This window comes from Sitophilus oryzae, unplaced genomic scaffold (genome assembly GCF_002938485.1).
Source record: "Sitophilus oryzae breed Bouriz unplaced genomic scaffold, Soryzae_2.0 scaffold_1625_pilon_pilon, whole genome shotgun sequence".
Taxonomy (NCBI): Eukaryota; Metazoa; Arthropoda; class Insecta; order Coleoptera; family Curculionidae; genus Sitophilus; species Sitophilus oryzae.
In genome coordinates this window covers 1,319,602-1,338,474 of record NW_022146309.1, presented here as the reverse complement: position 1 = coordinate 1,338,474, position 18,873 = coordinate 1,319,602, and the positions used below count along the sequence as shown (strand labels likewise).

The window sequence follows — 18,873 nt, the reverse complement described above, 5'->3', positions numbered from 1 at the left end:
TTGTTAGAGAAATAGTGTAGGCCGATTAAAGGCGATTAGCGATTAAGTTGTCTCTTGATATTTTGTCCACTTCGGCCTCCTTGATGAGAAAAACGCAATTTTATTAATTTGCTTTGATCCAAGCCTCCAAGTGTAATAGCAACCTTTAAAACATTTTAATATCATTAACTTGCGAAAGTTTTAAATAAGTACTTATTGATTCATCAAAAAATATGAAAAAAAGTTCCTATAAATATGGGTATGGAAAAACATAATTTTCAAAATTACAGGATGTTAAAACTTTTTAAAATTAGGTCTTTTGTATTAACTGTTAGCAAATGACTAATAGTAATTACAACTAATAGTAATAATATTTAATAATAAATTAGAGAAAATAAATAATGTTAATTAATTTTATTTTTAATTTAATTTTATTAATTGCGATTAATAAAATTGCGTATATCTCATCAAGGAGATCGAAATCGACAAAATATCAAGATACAACTTTTAATTGACATTAAACGGCCTATACAGTTTTGCTATCAAAAGAAGAAAAGTCAGTGGCGTACATGTTTTCTTTTCGAAAAGTATTCCAGTGATAACCCATATGCACCTCTCTGAAGTATCTATCGACACTTTTTTAGCATTAAAATATGTACTTATAGTAACTTTTACCCTCAAAATTTCATTCGAATTCAAATTTCTTTCATACTTTTTGTGCATGTGCGTACACCGTTTTTTCCATATTATTAAATAAATCTGTAAACTCGAAGCCCAATTAAATCACAAGCAACATAATTTTGTTACATGCATTATCTATTATATTTGCAATATTTTGAAAAACAAATGAAAGAACTGTATATTTCTTTTTCTGGTCCCTAAAGTTATATTCCGATGAAATTATCGCTGGTAGTGCCAGTTACGATTCTTGTTTTATGAAACGTAAATTGTGCATGTGCAATTGTGTTCGTTCAAATTAACGAATCGTAGGAGTCGATTCAATATGAGAAATTGAATCATGTGATTCGATTCACTAAAAAGAATCGTAATGCCCATCACTAGTGCGCATATTTGAAGCATAGACAAACAAATAAAAAGAGACTGGCAAATTAAATGGCAAAGAGAGGGACAACGTTCCCGTAGCGCAACTGAGAACGCAAAATTTCGTTCTATTTATGTTGATCTGCGCATTGCGTCTATTGGGCCCACTATCTCATTCTAATATAACACGAGAGAAAGAAGCAGCCATATAAAACGTAATTTCTAAATAGAAATTAGAACAATCGCCTTTAGTTTTCGTCATCATGACAACCAAGATGACAACATCATGACAGTTCATCATGTTTGTTAATTTTTCTTTTGGTGATTTACCTTTTTTTTCTAAACTCTCCATTTTATTGACTTATGAATATGGATAGGGAACAAATTCCTTTGTTCCATATAGGTATTTATAATTTTAGGTTATACTATTTGTTATTTTATTTGCTGCAGGAGCCAGTATCATCTATTTTCTATATGTACCCCCTTTCTCTGATAGATATGTTAAAGACACCCGGTAAAATAAAAGTAAGTAGTTATATTTATCATCTTATTAAGAAAAAAGTAGAAGTAGTAGTGTCAAAAATATTTCGAAGCTCTCTTAACATAACAAATTAATACAATTAATTTTTTTCATTTTTTGGGTAGGTAGTTTATAGCTGGTTTATAGTAACCAGAAACTTTATTAATATACCTATTTTACTTTTGTTTTAGGATTAAAACTGGACTTGAAAATCGTTCAGGATCATGATTCTCGTAAAGTCTTCTTTGCTTGGATATTCACTTTGTTATTGCATTAGGCAGTTTTTTCGAAAATGAGATTTTTAATGCCCTTTAAAAAAATTGGCAGAGCGTTTCCTGTAACAGTCAGTTCTTCTGCATTTAAAATTGATTGGTGGGTGGAATAAACACTGTTATTTTTTGTTATTATATTGTAAAAAGTTTATTTATTTTTATGTATAAATAAATGTTTATAAAACAGTACAATTTTTGCTTTTTTTATAATTTCCCTTATAATAGTAGTATTCTTTCGTTCTGAAAGAAACTGCAAATGTTCACTTAAACTGATTTATTTCCTACACCACGTTCCCTTTACGTGGTATAGGGAATAAATCAGTTTAAGTGAAAATTTTCAGTTTCAGAATGAAAGAATGCTACTAATAATGGCTAATTTAAATTTTCCGCCAGCCAGAATGTGCGATCATGTCTTACGATACGTTTTATACCTATCTCTTTCATTTTCATATAAAGCACACATAATAAAGAAAGATAGCAATAAAGACGTACGTCCTACCATGGTCCTGCTAATTGGTTTCAAAATTGTTATTCTGAGTTGCGCTACGGCAACGCGGTCCCACTCTTTACCATGGGATTTGTCAGTCTCTTTTTATTTGTTTGTCTATGATTTGAAGTGAAACTTCTTACTTCCGTCTGTCCGTCTCAGGACTCCATTCAGGTACCTTTATCCACGTGCCGAGTTTGGTTCTAATCGACCCATAATTAAGAAAAATTCTGATGATTTCGTCTACATTTAGAGGCATCAAACGCTGGTCGATTTTCGACGAAATGTGACAAAAAGTAATAAAAACTAGTTTCAAATTACCCTGTCATAAATGTACAGGCAAAACACCAAAAAACAAGTTGGCTATGAAAAAAAGTACAATTTCAAAACAAACTGTCACTTGGAATACCATTGTGTTAATAAACATTAAACATAATTTGTTAAATTATTATTACGGTTTTTAGTATCCTGTAATTGTGGAAAAGTGTGTTACCACGAATGATAATTCTGGAGGTATGTATTTAATATTTAAGTAAAAATATGTACTTTTTATTTGGTTTTGGATAAAGAATTATGCAAAGAAATGGAGAATGTACTTTCGCATTTATTTTTCACGATTTTACGTAGTTTTAAATCGATTTTGTTACTGTTCCGCTCATCTCCCATTATAAATATATTTTTCCCCCTTAATATAATTATCTACCTGATAGGCTGTAAAAAGTTTTTTTGCGCATTTTGTCATAAACTGTAAAACATACTGTACAAGTAAATGAGGCCCCTCTTTTCTTTTTTAAACCCATGTATATCGCGTTAAAATATTGCATACACATATAATACCATTGACAAACAAATAAAAAGAGACTGACAAATCCCATGGTAAAGAGTGGGACCGCGTTCCCATAGCGCAACTCAGAATAACAATTTTGAAACCAATTAGCAGGACCATGGCAGGACCTACGTTTTTATTGCTATCTTTCTTTATTATGTGTGCTTTATATGAAAAAGAAAGACATAGGTATAAAACGTATCGTAAGACATTATCGCACATTCTGGCTGGCGAAAAATTTAAATTAGCCGTTATGAGTAGTATTCTTTCATTATTAAACTGAAAATTTTCACTTAAACTGATTTATATATTCCCTATACCACGTAAAGGGAACGTGGTGTAGGGAATAAATCAGTTTAAGTGAAAATTTGCAGTTTCTTTCAGAACGAAAGAATACTACTATTATAAGGGAAATTATAAAAAAAGCAACGTGAAACAAAGTGAATATCCAAGCAAAGAAGACTTTACGAGAATCATGATCCTGAACCATTTTCAAGTCCAGTTTTAATCCTAAAACAAAAGGAAAATAGGTATATTAATAAAGTTTCTGGTATAAACCAGCTATAAACTACCTACCCAAAAAATGAAAAAAATTAATTGTATTAATTTGTTATGTTAAGAGAGGTTCGAAATATTTTTGACACTACTACTTCTAATTTTTTCTTAATAAGATGATAAATATAACTACTTACTTTTATTTTACCGAGTGTCTTTAACATATCTATCAGAGAAAGGGGGCACTAATCAAAGACATTATAAAAATAGACCGAACATCTCATTCATAAATACTCGTTGGTAGTGTATCAAACATTCCAATGTGTCAAACAAGGACAGAAGAGACAGAGAAGTCTAAAATTTCCGACCCCGGCAACTAGGCGCATTTGGATTGTTCTAATGGCCAGTGGCGTATCGTTTTTGGAACGAATTTAATTAGTAAAGTAAAAGTAAAGTAATTAGTAAAATTTTTACTCCATACTAATATACTACATTAACACTTTTTCGTTAGATGAGTTTTGTTATAAGGTCTAATATAATAATATAATTAATATCCCACATATACTTATGTTGAAACGTTAGTAGGTAGTTTTCGAAAATCGCTCCAACGTCGATATTCAATTTAAAGTTTCAGTTACTTCTATATAAACACTCAGTTAATTTTTAATTATTACAGGGTGACTCAGGCTTCCGAAACAGTTCTATATTAGGTTTGTGGTTAGTGACTTTTCTTTCAATTTTTTTTTAGAATATGGAGGCAATGGTAAAGCACGTTTTAGACATTTTTGTAATCATAGGTGGCCGGAACATATTTTCAAACTAAAGTTGTAGATTTGCCATTAAATTTCCATTCCAGAAATACCTAGGGTTGTCACCTGTCCTTTTTTGAAAAGGACAGTCCTTTTGGAATAACTTGTCCTTTTGACTTTTTGACTTAAAAGTCATTTTTATTTACGTATTTTCCCTGAGAGAAGAAGAGAACTTAGAACTTCCCGTTTAATCTCTGAGAAAATTACCTACAGCAAACAGAAATATTCTTTTCGTCCAAATTTAATTAGAGATGTTATAAAACTTATAAATAAATTTTTCTTGTTTAGAATAGGCAACATTATTTAGAATTTCCCGTTTAATCTCAAATGATAGTTTAGGTTTTAGTTTTTATTTTTTGATCTTAAAAAGAACTTTTCAAAATTAGTAATTAGTAACGATTTAGTTAGTTCGCAATCGATAGCTTCCTGTGAAGTACTGTGTAACAGTTGTTTAATCTTGTATTATTAATAACTTCCTATACCTAAAATCAATATTTATTTTAATCCTTTTAGTCTCTCAATAGAGGGCATTTATCATTAAAAGTATCAAATTTGTGTGCTACAGTATGGGATTTCTGTCGCATAATAATGAATATTACGTTTATTTACAAATCCATTTCTTAGGTAGCTTAATCAGACAATCAAATTTTAGTTAAACGTCCCAATCTTCATGAACTGTATTAAGCATATGTATTGCGGTTTGAATCACCCTGTATGTTGACAAAAATATTTTGAAAATGTCACAATGGCCCCGATCTTATGTAAAGATTGAAATAAAAATCACAAACCAAAAACGTAATAGGTAAAAAGCTTTTTTGGAGGCCTGGGTCACTCTGTATATAGGTATGTATAAAACTAGTAGCCTAAGAATTATTTATAGTTCGTCCCCATGATACAAAGAATACAAGGTATGATATTGCGCAAACAGATGACACAATAAATATATATATATATATATATATATATATATATATATATATATATATATATATATATATATATATATATATATATATATATATATATATATATATATATATATATATATATATATATATATAAATATATATTTTAAGTCTTTTTTTTATTAGTGGCAATTGAACAATATGGATATTTTTTTGTATGGCGTATGACGCCACAGGTGGTATGCGCAAACTTAACGAAATTGGAGCCGCTATCGATCATACCTTGTTTTCTTTGTACCATGGTTCGTCCCATTCTAAAAAAAGGTAAACACACCGTACAAATAACTCTAGGAAGAGGTATTTGTATTGTACGGTGGTAAAAACTTGTCTAAACAAGACCGAAGGACCTATACAAGATATAATTAAGCAATAAAATGTAAAAAAGGTCGGGTAAACACCTTGGTTTATTTGTTGAGCAAAATTCCTTTAGAATATCGTATATAATGACCAAAATATGACGCAATTTAAAAAAAATGTCACTTTCTGGCATATAATAAAGTTTCAAATGCAACGTTTATATTCAAATTTGTTATGATATACAACACTTAGGTAGTAATTGAGACGAATTATAATTCAATTACCGGCTACTACGTTCTTGTTTTAATAGATCAAAATTCAACAAATATAATTAGAAATTATTTTAATTTTGAGAGGCTCCCTTGTGGGACGCCTATGTACGATTACGGCGGAAACAATACCTACCTGTGAAAAGACAAATTCGGGTAATTTGAGCTTATTTTTCCACACATTTGACACTGTCCTACCATATTGAAAATTCGCAGATTCAAAAGTACGTTAAACAAAAACAAAAACTACTGAGAACCACTGAAAAGTTCACTTCGGCCTTGATTCCGACTTCAAACACACCGTAAGCTAAACGTAGTACGCTATAACGGACCAAGGGCCGTCGCGAGGGGCGGTGGGACGGACGGCTCATTTCATTCTGGAAGACTAGCAGCGACGTTGCCAATAGTTCTAGACGTTTCAGCACATTAAACAGTAAACATGCCCTTTAATAGTAACGCATAGATCCTCTGCTTAATAACATATTATTACGCATGCTTCTTTAAGATAAACTATTAATTTAATTAAGAAATTGAGATTTATTGATATCCGGTGAAGGTTTTAAAGTCACCTTTTCTGCAAATCAAACTAAATAGATAGGCGCAAATTTGAGATGTGGCAATGTCGCCTTCTCTATCTCAGTTGGTTTTTACAGTACGTAGTCAACCTCCGGTTGTTTGATCGGGTTAAAATGCACAATGTTATATCTGTTCTTACTAAATCTATGGCACTAATACATATAGATGATACTGGCTCCTGCAGCAAATAAAATAACAAATAGTATAACCTACAATTATAAGTAACAAAATATAAATACCTATATGGAACAAAGGAATTTGTTCCCTATCCATATTCATAAGTCAATAAAATGGAAAGTTTAGAAAAAAGGTAAATCACCAAAACAAAAATTAACAAACATGACGAATTGTCATGATGTTGTCATCTTGGTTGTCATGATGACGAAAACGAAAGGCGATTGTTCTAATTTCTATTTAGAAATTACGTTTTATATGGCTGCTTCTTTCTCTCTTGTTACATTAGAATGAGATAGTGGGCCCAATAGATGCAATGCGCAGATCAACATAAATAGAACGAAATTTTGCGTTCTGAGTTGCGCTACGGGAACGTTGTCCCTCTCTTTGCCATTTAATTTGCCAGTCTCTTTTTATTTGTTTGTCTATGTATAATACCAAAGCGACTATCTTTTGACATATTTTTTTTATGTTAAATGTCAAAAGGATAGCTGCACGCCATTTTGAAAAAAACTAAATAAAAAAAAGGTTAAGTAATATCTTAATTGAAAGGTCTTTTCATTCTTAATATATGACCAAATTTTAAATTAAATTAATTAAAATCACTGTCACTTTCCCAAACAAAATGGCGCCCTGGCAAAATTTTGAAAATTCTAAAATAATTTTTTTTTATTTTTTATTTTTTTTAATTTTGGATCAAGTTTTAGTTTTGGTTTTATAAATTTTCAAGCCTGTGTAACCAAAATGAATATACGTGAAAATATTTTTTTATTAAAATCCATTGAACCATTAAACTTTTATGTTGAACACTTTTGTCCCAAAGGTCAAATTAAAAAGTTATTAATTAGGAGGAGTCCATTTAATTTTGAACACCCTGTGGATGCTAAAATTTGTTGACCAAATTGATTAAAAACACTAGAAACACATATTTTTAATGTTCAGGTTATTTTCTTGTTGCAAAATATTTTTTGCCACGTTTCGACGAAAATCGATCAGTGTGCATCGGTTCGAAACTCCGAGGGCGTCATCCTGTAGCACATCCAATTATGCATCGACCCACATTTTTCTTCAAAATATCAAATCCTTAGTTCCACCCTGATGAAGATGTAAACGAAACGTCGTATCCAACTTTGCAGAGTGGGACCGTCTGCACCGTCGATAAAATATAGGTATCGTATACGCTTGAGGCTTTGATTACCATAAATTTCAACGGTAAAGATTGAATTATTAAAATTATATTCCAGGTTAAAATAAGTATCACAAGAGCAAAATCAAAACAGAATGCAAAAAAGTGTAAAAGTGTGAGGAACGTTTAATTCTATGATTTGAAAAATTAAACAACTTTTTAAAATTCATATTTATTTATCCTTGTTATTGTATTCAACAGAGCCTCATTTACTTTTGAGTAAGTTGTCTATATGTTCTTCATATTGTTTTTGGCTTTTAGTTAAAATATATAAACTTACAGATTTTACTCCTAAAGTAGCAAGGCTCTTAATTCGTTTTTCTGTAGTCTTCTTACTGTGTAAAAGGATTTTTGATACTCTACAAATGTGGGTTGAGGTAAAACCATGTTTATATAAAAAATCAATTGTTTCCCTTAACTTCAAGATACTTCTGGTTTGTAATTGTGGATGTTTTCTTATTAAATATTTAGCAACATTTTCGCTACATTCCAGTTTGTTAGAAAGATATTCAGTAACTGAGTATTCTCCCAATATATCTTTATTTTCCATTTCGCGCCTGATGTGCCTAAAAAAATACATAAAAAACCTTGTCACATTGTTGTATATATTTTTTACTTTAAAAGGGTTTCTTCTGGACATCGAATCATCCAAGTCCGGATATTGACAATTTTATATTTTCTAATCATTTCACACCGTGCTAGAATAAAATCTGCACTATATCTAAATATCCATAAATCTTTTAGTAGTTCCTCGTTTGCAAATCCGAAGTCTGTAAGAAAAAATCGTGAGTTAAATTTTAGATATAGCGTGTTCAACAGTAGTGTGATTCTGTAAGCCCCGTAGCAAGACATTTTTTGCTTAGCCTATGTTATTTGTATACGATTGATGATTCACTAGACAGCAAATATATTTACAGAATCGCACTGCAGGTTGTGCATCAGAAAAAAAAACGGAAAAAGGCGAGTCGGACTTGTAAGTCTATACAGGGTTGTTCACCACATACGACACGGAATATTGTAGCTAAACGATTAGATTTTTGCAAATTGTAAGGTTTGGGTTCGTTGAAGGAGTATTAGAGCTACAATTTAAAAATATTTTTACAAGATACAGAGTGTCCCAAATAAATTAAAATTATCAAAGTTGTATTTTTTTAAATGGAATACCCTGTGTATTATTACATTTTTAATTTCTACGATTAAAATAAAGGTAAATTTAATTAAGGTTTATTGCACTTAAACCTTACCGTTTTTGAAATATTTTCAATTTTGTGAAGTTGCAGTATAAATTTTAAGGCTTCATTTCTCCGAGGGTATCAAAGTTTTTAATACTAAATATTTACTCAAGTTTATTTATTGATCAGTTATTGTGTTGCAATAATAAAAAATACTCCCTATACAGAGTGTCTAAATATTTATTTTAAATAATTATTAGCTTTAAACGGCAATAACTTGTTTAATTTAAATGGAACACCCTGTATATTTTATAAGAATCAGATGCACAATTTAATTGACTATCAAATTGTATTATACCATTTTTTAACTATCTCTTCAAGTTTCCGTAGAAAATGCATTTTCTTGTAATTTAGAACTCATTTATCAATATACCCATGAAATACTGACATTTTAAATTATTTTTAAAGATGTACCAAATTTTTAAAGAGTTCAGATACTAATATTGTCGATATAGTTTGTTTATTTCTTTAAAAAATAAAAAAAAAACTGTTTAAATATTTGTTAAAGAGGACCAATTAATATGATTCCAGTATTCAAACTACATTAATTGACTGTTTGCGTTGATTAATAATAATTGCTTCAAATACTAAAAAAATGAATTATGTATGTGTATTAGACAGTGTGGTAAAAAAACTAACACCTTAAAAATGTTATTTCATTTTTTGACAAATGCTTATTTATAACAACAGAGATGTTCATTTTCATAACTTATTATTATATTGATTTCTGATTCAAATCCACATCTATTGAGAATAATTTATTAACGAACACAATTAAGTATGTAATTAATTAGTATTTGGACGGAAATACTGGTGGTATATTTAATTAAAGGTATACTCTTTTATAAAGATTTAAATAGTTTTCTTTTTGCATACAAATGGGCTAGTAATATTATCGTTTTACTAAAAACGATAATATTACTAGACTGTACATTTTTTACATTTGTTTTGGTATATTGATAAATGAGGTCTAAATTATAAGAAAATGCATTTTCTATGAAAACTTGAAGGAATAGGTAAAAAGTGGTATAATACAATTTGATAGACAATTAAATTGTGCATCTGATTCTCATAAAATATACAGGGTGTTCCATTTAGATTAAACAAGTTATTGCCGTTTAAAGCTAGTAATTATTTAAAATAACTTTTTAGACCCTCTGTATAAGGTAGTATAATTTTTATTAATGCAATACAATAACTGATCAATAAATAAATTTCAGTAAATATTTAGTATTAAAAACTTTGATACCCTCGGGGAAATGAAGCCTTAAAATTTATACTGCAATTTCACAACATTGAAAATATTTCAAAAACGGTAAGGTTTAAGTGTAATAAACCTTAATCAAATTTACCTTTATTTTAATCGTAGAAACTAAAAATGCAATAATATACAGGGTGTTTCATTTAAAAAAATACAACTTTGATATTTTTTATTTATTTGGGAAACTCTGTATCTTGCAAAAATATTTTTAAATTGTAGCTCTAATAGTCCTTCAACGAACTCAAAACTTACAATTTGTAAAAATCTAATCGTTTGGCTACAATACTCCGTGTCGTATGTGGTGAACAACCCTGTATTTTATAAATAGCTCAGAAATCGAGTTTCGCACTATTTCCGAGCTGTTCCCGAAATTCTGTTTCCAAAACCTATAATTACTAGATACAAAACACTTAGGTAGGTAGGTACTTTTTTAAGAGTATGTTTAATAGCATAATTTTAAATTAAAAGAGAATTACGAAGGTACGCATAACAGCGCAAACTGTTAGGTACATTTCAGTCGATTTTAAAAATTCCGACCGCAGCGCTCGATACGGCAGAAATCAAAAGTTTTCGCTCTGTATTTCACGCAGTTCCTCTGTTGATCGCATTAAAATAATATTAAATACACAGGTACGAGGTTTGTGTTGCGACGCTGTTTCGGGTAGTAAAAATTAAGTGAAAAAAAACCGAATATTAATAACTCAACTTTCCCGGATTATCAACTCGACCGAAACAACTTTTTATAGCTTCACAACTTCTCATACCGATTTGATCAAAAACAAAAATGGATTCAAGCAGCTCCATGAAACAAGTGAGTAAACAAAGTGCCCATTACATAATTAATATTAAATTGGCATATACTATGAGAGGGTAAATTATAATTTGCAATATTAACGATATACTTATTTTAATCAACTAGTGCTTAATTTTTTTATGAACATCTTCTAAAATTATAATTATACTAGTTGAAGCCTGGCGCATCCGCCACGACATAAGGAAAAAAAATACTTTTTTTTTAATTAAATGAAAAACAAAAAATGCGGCGACGACAGTTTTTACAAGAGCCAATTAGCTATCTTTTAGTAAAAAAAGCAACTTTCTAGAGCAAGTCGTTACTTCAGTAGAGACGACACAGATAAACATTAGCATTTTATATATGTAGATTTTTTATTTTTATTTTTAGAATTTTCACAAATTATACCAGTTGGCTGGGAAATGACGATCGATGACATTTCCTATATAAATTTACATATAAAATGACAGCGATCTTCATTTCATAGCCATCGCTGACGCCGTTTTTATTCGATCATACGGTACTTCCTTAGAATAATTAATATTTTTTTGTATACTCGTTATTTAAACCCGTGTATTTGTATATGCCGGTTGTTTACTACGATTTTCTCCGATGGTAGCAGCACCGGCGGAGAATGAACCAAGCCTATACACCAAAATTATTAGGTACCTACCTATACTTATAAAAATGGGATTTTTATAAGTATATTTTTTTCATTCTTCGTTATAAATCGAAAATTATACATCATCAAAATAATTAAAAACGTGTTTAAGCTTGAGCCAATAGGCTTGGTGCAATCTCCGCCGGTGCTGCCACCGCCGGAGAACCCGTAAACAACGAACACATACAAATACACGGGTTTAAATGGCGAATAAACGAAAAAATTAGTATATCATTATTCTAAAAGTGAAGTGTAATTTGTGGAAATTCTAACAAAAAAAAATAAAAAGGTAAATATTTTGACATCTTCCGAAGGTTTAACCTGGATTATAATTTGTTATTCCAGCTAAAAAACTAGATTTTTAGATGAGTTCAACTACGGTAGCGAGCATAGTTTTATCACCGGTTTTGCTAGTGGGACATAATTGGAGCTATTTCGTCTATAACGAAATTTTTTAAAAAGGTACATAATTATAATTTTAGAAGATGCATTAAAAATTATCACTAGTTTGATTAAAAGTTTACCATAATAGTTGCAAAATTATATTTTTTTTTTTTTTTTTTTTTTTTTTATTTTATTTTTTGAATATGTAACGAACACTTTGGTTACTGACGGAAACAATACTGAGAGAATTTTCGGTTAGGCCTTGGACACCTGCGGTTCAAAGAAAATTCCACTTCTCCAACTCCCAGTGGTTAACATACCAAAATTTACAACTGTGAGAAACACCTCACTGTTAGTATTGAGTAATAAAAAGGTATTGGAAGAAAGAAACGCTACTCAGCATATAAAAGACACATTAACGTGGTATACTGATTGCTTCCAAAACCAAATCAGGGACAGGATAGGAGTAGTTTGGCCGAAAACTGAATACTCCGAACAATGTTGGGCACCTCACAACCTCAGCATCCTTCAGGCAGAAATTTGCGCTTCGAAAAGATGCGTACAATTTTCTTGGATAGGAACTATCAAAAACAGGAATTGCCGATCCTACGATAGTCAAGCAGTATTAAACGCGATCAATTCAGTAATCATAAATTCGAAGTTGGTCAAAGGAATGCTTGGAGAAGCTCAACAAATCAGGCAAAGAAAGATAAAGTCCTCCTACTTCGGGTGCCTGCTCCACCAAGGTAGAAGGCAATGAAAAAGCAAATGATCTAGCTAGAAAAAGGAGCGAACACTCACTAACTGGACCAGAATCCTTTCTGTTCTCAAACGGGAATCAACGGAAAACGGAACTGAAGAATCTGGAAGACTCCATCCGTAACTTGGGATGGGTGTCCGTCCAACGGTCTAAGACCACTCGAAAAAGTTCCTGTGAACTTTATGATGACCGAGAAAAATCAAAGGTTTCCTTGATTTTAAGTAAAACAATCTTCGGATTGTCACGTGGGTTTCTAAACAGGACACTGTCTCCTTCAACGAACACCTCAGTAACTTGAAGCTAAGAAAAAACACGGCGACCAAACCAGAAACTCTTAGTCCACTTGAGTGCGCCGAGAAGCGACGACCATTTCGTTGTTTCTATGCCATGAACCTTGGTACAACTGATATCAAAGATGGAGAGCTGGCCTCTGTGGAGCCTCTCAGATACTGGCTTTTCTTAAAGCCCTGGGACTGTATGATGAGTTATAACTCGTTATAACTCAAGAAAGGGGAACACACAATAGAGATCTATAAGGTCGCGGTGATTAACTCCCCTCCTAAACATTCTACATTCTACATTCGTCGAACTGCTTGGATCCATTTTTGCTATTGATTAAATCGGTATAAGAAATTATGAAGCTATAAAATGTTGTTTCGAGAGAGTTGAATATCCGGGAAAGTTGAGTTATTGAATGTTATTGCACCCAACAACGCCCTAATTACGCTCTCCTTTTCGTGTTAACATTTTTTGGGTAATTTTATTAACATTTAAAATTGTCACAACACAAGAAGACGCCTAGTTTGAATTTTTTTTCACTTATTTTTTACTATCCGAAACAGCGGTACATAACACAAACCTCGTACATGAAAAGTACAAACATACAAACAAAAAAAAAAAAAAAACTAAAATACTTAAATATTAAGGTGCCGTTAAACGGCGCGTGGATCGCCGAGCCTGCAACAAAAAATTTCGTGCCGTGCTCCGTGTGATTGGGTCGGCAGGCCGATCTTCGGGCCACGGCCGAGTATATGTGCATTAGTATATTCTGTATTAAATATTATGTGTGTATATTATGTATTCTGTATTAAATTATTTATTCTGTAACTTTGGTATTGTTGAGTTTTTTTACGTAGAATCCAGTGATGTTAACTAGTTTTGCTGTTGGTTTTCATTTTCGAAATCTGACTTCTATTTTTTAAACGAGACACCCAGTATATTTTTTTTTATATTATTTGCCTTGTTATAGGCTTTCTGAAAATATGATATACTTTAATTATATTTTCATAAATAAAACAAAAAAATAATTATTTAAACTTTTTTTTTTTTTTTTTTTTAGTTTTTTAAAACAAGTATTATTTAATTGAATTTTTTTTTAAATGTTTTTTCAAAGTTTTCTATTCTTGTTATCTTAATAAACTGCACTGAAAATAAAGTTGCAGAATAAATTATTTGATTGTATGAATTTAAACCCAATAGGCTCTTTCACTATATTTTGGAATTAGCATAATTGAATAAAGCAATTAATTCTAGAATTTTCTGCTATCTCACTTTCGAAAAATTTGAAGTCGTTCTTATGAAAATAAATAAAAACAAAAAAGCCCAGAATAAAAATCCGCACTTTATTTTTAATACGTCCCACCTGGCATGTTGAAAAGCGGCAACACGCCGGGCCACCATGCTGAGACACCACCACCTCCACACACAGCTATTCAACCTTTTCCAATATAGCGGAGATAGAAGTGCTTATTTGGCGCGTATTTTAAAACCTGTTTATTTCCAAATAGACATTTTTCACACAAATGTCGGGTTAGATTACGTAATATTTCAGTATTTTTAATATTAAAAATATATACAGGGAAGTCTAAAGCTCTCCACATAAGTATTTGGAATTTTTTGTATATTACTTTTATGGAAACATCAGTTAGTTTACTTTTTATAAAAAAGGTCTGTTTTTCTCAGAAATAGGTAGGTAGAGTTCTTAGTGTGTTAAATATTCAAACTTGAGGTAGCATATATAGGGTGTGCAAAATCATCGCAAAAAGAAATAACCAGAAATATATGCCAGAAAAATAAGAATAAAATCCTAAATTTCAATTGCAAACACTTACCTACCATAGTTTACAATTTACTGCACTTTTGATAAATATATACTATTATGGAAAGTATAGGAAGTTACTTGACTTAGTAAAAGCCTTGGTAAATTCTCTTGGAATTATAAACTACACTAGCTTGGGTAAAAAAATATGGAATATTTTTCCTATGTTTAGCAGCATTACACAAATGGGAACTAAATTTAAAACTATAATAGGTAGGATAACTAAAAATATAGTATGTGTTTCAAGATTTGATATAGAAAAAAAACTAATACCTTTTTTAACGTCATTCCTTTTTTTGCATAATTCTTCAATAATATGCGAGATTGGATTTAATAATAAATTCGGACATATGTGAAGGGCAATTGTGACTTAAAAAAAGACTTACATCCAGGCAGGCCATTTATATTTTCAAATGTGAATGTTGTCAATATCTTTCTGTTGTCTTTTTGATGTAAAAAGCTTGATTATTCTTCCAATATTTTACTTATAGTGAGGTTAGGTAAGCAGTAGCCATAACTACGTCCTCACTAGGGTAATAGAGGCTTTGGGGCCTTTGGCCTTTTTGAGGCATATTTATTGCACTTCTTAGCCGAGAACTACTAGTAGGAGTGAAATTATCTCTTTTAATAGCTGTCAACCATTTTTTACGAAGCTCGTCATTTTTGCGGAATATAAAAGCAGAAACCTATTGGGAGCCCTCTATAATTTCTATGTAGACAATTTTGGAACAGGCATGTAAAGGTATGCTACAAATAAAATGTTAATACCTATCTTTTGATTATGTAAGTAACCATTATAAAATACTATTGCAAACTGGCGTGAAAGGCTTTTTACTCATTTAGTTGTAATATCTTGATAAATACTTCAGTTCTTACCTTTAAAATTAATAGAAGTAGAGGAGTACGACAAGCACAAAAGTTTTAAGTTCCCTATGTGGAATATCTGGTTTGGATTTTTATTACACTGTTATTTTATCACAATTTTTGATTCACACCATTCTAAACACTAAGAACTAAACAAACGTTTTGCAGAAGCAAACAAACTAGAGATAATTTATTATTTCTGATATGGCCCCCCGCCAAAAAAAAATTCGGAACGAGGAAACACTTACCGGCTTTCAGGCGTAAACAATTTAATAATGCGGTGCCTTCGCCGCCATATTTGCCTTGCCTATATCATGTTGATTGGCTTGAGTTGAGGTGGTGCTGGTCAAATCCAATCGCAATGTTGCCAGTAGTTGGCTGTCGCACGAGCACTGGTTCTGCAATGTGATTGTGCGTATTTTTCATACGTCGTCAATTGGCGCTTTAAAAAATTATTTCAATATAGAAGCAATTTTGTGACGTTATAAAAAAATTTATTCAGTCATTGGAACTGTTTTTTTTTGGATAAATATACTGAAAATTTAGTCTTCTATTTTCGAATTTGTTCCTTGCAATTGGGTATTTTATTTTTTGTGAAAGAGCCCATTTAAACCGATAGCCGATGTTAAAAAGTTATATAATGTATTTTTTGTCTCTGACTCTCGGTCGGTCGTGAGATCGCAAATGCGAAAATACGCATTGGCGCGTATAGGCGGCGCGTCTTGGCGTGTCCTGGCTCGGCGATTCGCGCGCCAGGCGCGTGGATCGGCAAGCCACACGCCGTGTAATGGCACCTTTATGACAAAACCCCAATTTCAATATTATTTTAATGCGATCGACATGACGCGTGTATAGGCGGCGTGAACTATATTGTGGATCATTTCTGATTTCAGCCGTAGAGTGCGCTGCGGTCGGAATTTGTTGAAATCAACTGAAATGCACCAAGCCTATAAAACCCTTTCATACGATATCCCACATGACACGGTTCATTCAATTCAAAATTTGGACCACTGCTGCGCGCTGCTGCCGCGCTGTTCCATGCGTCAAGACCCTGTTTTTTTTTGTGATTTAATCAAAAGTATACGGTTTTAATTTTTTTCTCCTCTGTACGAATTAGTAAAAGTAAAAAAATCTACAAAATTATTTGGTCACCCATACAATTATGATCGCACATACCGTAGTTCCTTATCCTCGATGATTGATTGCGTATTTTAAATAAACACTATATTTCTTATGATTAGTTATTACAAATGAAAATTTTTTTACCTGTAGTTGTAGTGTAATACCTGTAATACGGTATTATTTGACAAATTTCATAGTTCTAGGTCAACGAAAAAAAATATTCTATAAATTCCGATTCCCTTGAGAGTGTCAAAATATACCGGGTGCGTCTCAAAAGTGGCTCACCCCTATAACTTTTTTTATTTTTTTTAGATAAAAAACGAGATTTGGTATGCTAGTATATGACATAAATTAGGACTGATTGGCGTATTCAATTGTTTTCGGTCACTTGCTGTTTCATCAGAAATAGCTACAACTTTTGATTTTTAAATGGCACCCTCGGATTTTTTTTTACTTTATTCGATTTTTACCGGAAATGGCGGAAACTTTAGATTTTTAAATGACAACCTTGTTATTTTTTACTTTATCCGATAGAAAATGACACTCTGAATAGAATGACATATAATATGTTAATATCTTTTGACAGTCTCGCTTAAAAAAAGTTGTATTTTAAATTTGAATCTAGAGTGTCGTGGCTGTGTTAAAACCACTAATTTTTAATCAAGGGAGCTTGGAAAAATAGATGGTTGCATGGGTCGGTTAAAGATGACCAAATCTTTTTTTAATAATATCTCAATTTTTTTAATGGAACGAGGTGGCTCATTTAGCGATACTTGTATAAATCATGTTTTTTACGAAGAGTTTGATACTACACACTTGGTATTCGAAGTCCAAGATTGTCGTTTCTGATGAACATGTGATGGGATTACTCGATGCTGAAATATTTCGCATCGAGTTTACTCGATTGATTGAAATAACCGACATCAAATAAGCGACGAGTTACGAGCGATGCAAGTGACGAGTTACCAAGCGACGAAAGCAAGCGATCTAGAATGAAATAAAATTGAAATCCGATTTAATGTGACAATAACTCGATACAAAAGCGAGCGAATTTTCTACATACATTACAGATATCAAATTTATACGACGCCGTTATATATATTTATCCGTTGAGTTACGCAACAGAGACAAAATTTTACGCATCACTTACATCGATAATGTCTTTGGAAATAAACTAAATCAAGCGAAAGCGATCAAGCGAATCGCTACTTGCCATTCATCACCGAAAGAATATGTGCCTGCGCACGCAACTTACAGCTTGAGTTTGCTTGGCGTTAACGAGTACTTATACAACAAGCGACAGGTTTTAAGAAATACCCGTAATGTTCATCAAGATCATCGTAGTGTATTTTTCGCGATCGTAGCGTGAGTCACTCGGTTATTGAAATCGCTTGTAACTCGAGTACTCGATTATTGAAATAATCGGTTTTTCCCTATCACTAGTTTATGACGCATGTTACGAATTTCAAAATAAACCATATTAGCGAAAATTTAAAAAGTGACATGCTGATATGTTCATTTCATTCAGCCCGATCCTTTAGTGTTGCTATTTTCTATCGAATAGAGTCCTAAAAAACTGCCGAAAAATACCAATCCTGACATAATTGAGAATAGTTGCTGACTATGATTCATTTCACTATACTAAACATACCAAATTCTTTGGTTTTATGTAAAAAATAAAAAATTATATAGGTGAGCCACTTATTTTGAGACGCATTTGGTATGTATTTTTTTTGTCGGAATAAACGGGATCGATATTCTGTTTTTTGTTTACGTTAACTAGAAGATTTGATTTTTTTACA

At 31.5% G+C, this 18,873-nt stretch overlaps 1 protein-coding gene across 1 annotated transcript in view; it reads right to left on the bottom strand.

Moving 5' to 3' along the window:
- Nucleotides 1-8,053: 8,053 nt before the first annotated feature.
- LOC115880502 (transcription termination factor, mitochondrial) overlaps nucleotides 8,054-18,873 on the bottom strand; it is a 13,190-nt gene continuing 2,370 nt past the window's right edge. Inside the window, exons 2-3 of the mRNA XM_030897718.1 lie at nucleotides 8,513-8,666; nucleotides 8,054-8,462 (exon numbers count right to left, since the gene is read on the bottom strand). Of these exons, the coding sequence (XP_030753578.1) occupies nucleotides 8,102-8,462; nucleotides 8,513-8,666 (515 nt within the window). The 3' untranslated portion in view covers nucleotides 8,054-8,101. The remainder of the gene's footprint in view (nucleotides 8,463-8,512; nucleotides 8,667-18,873) is intronic.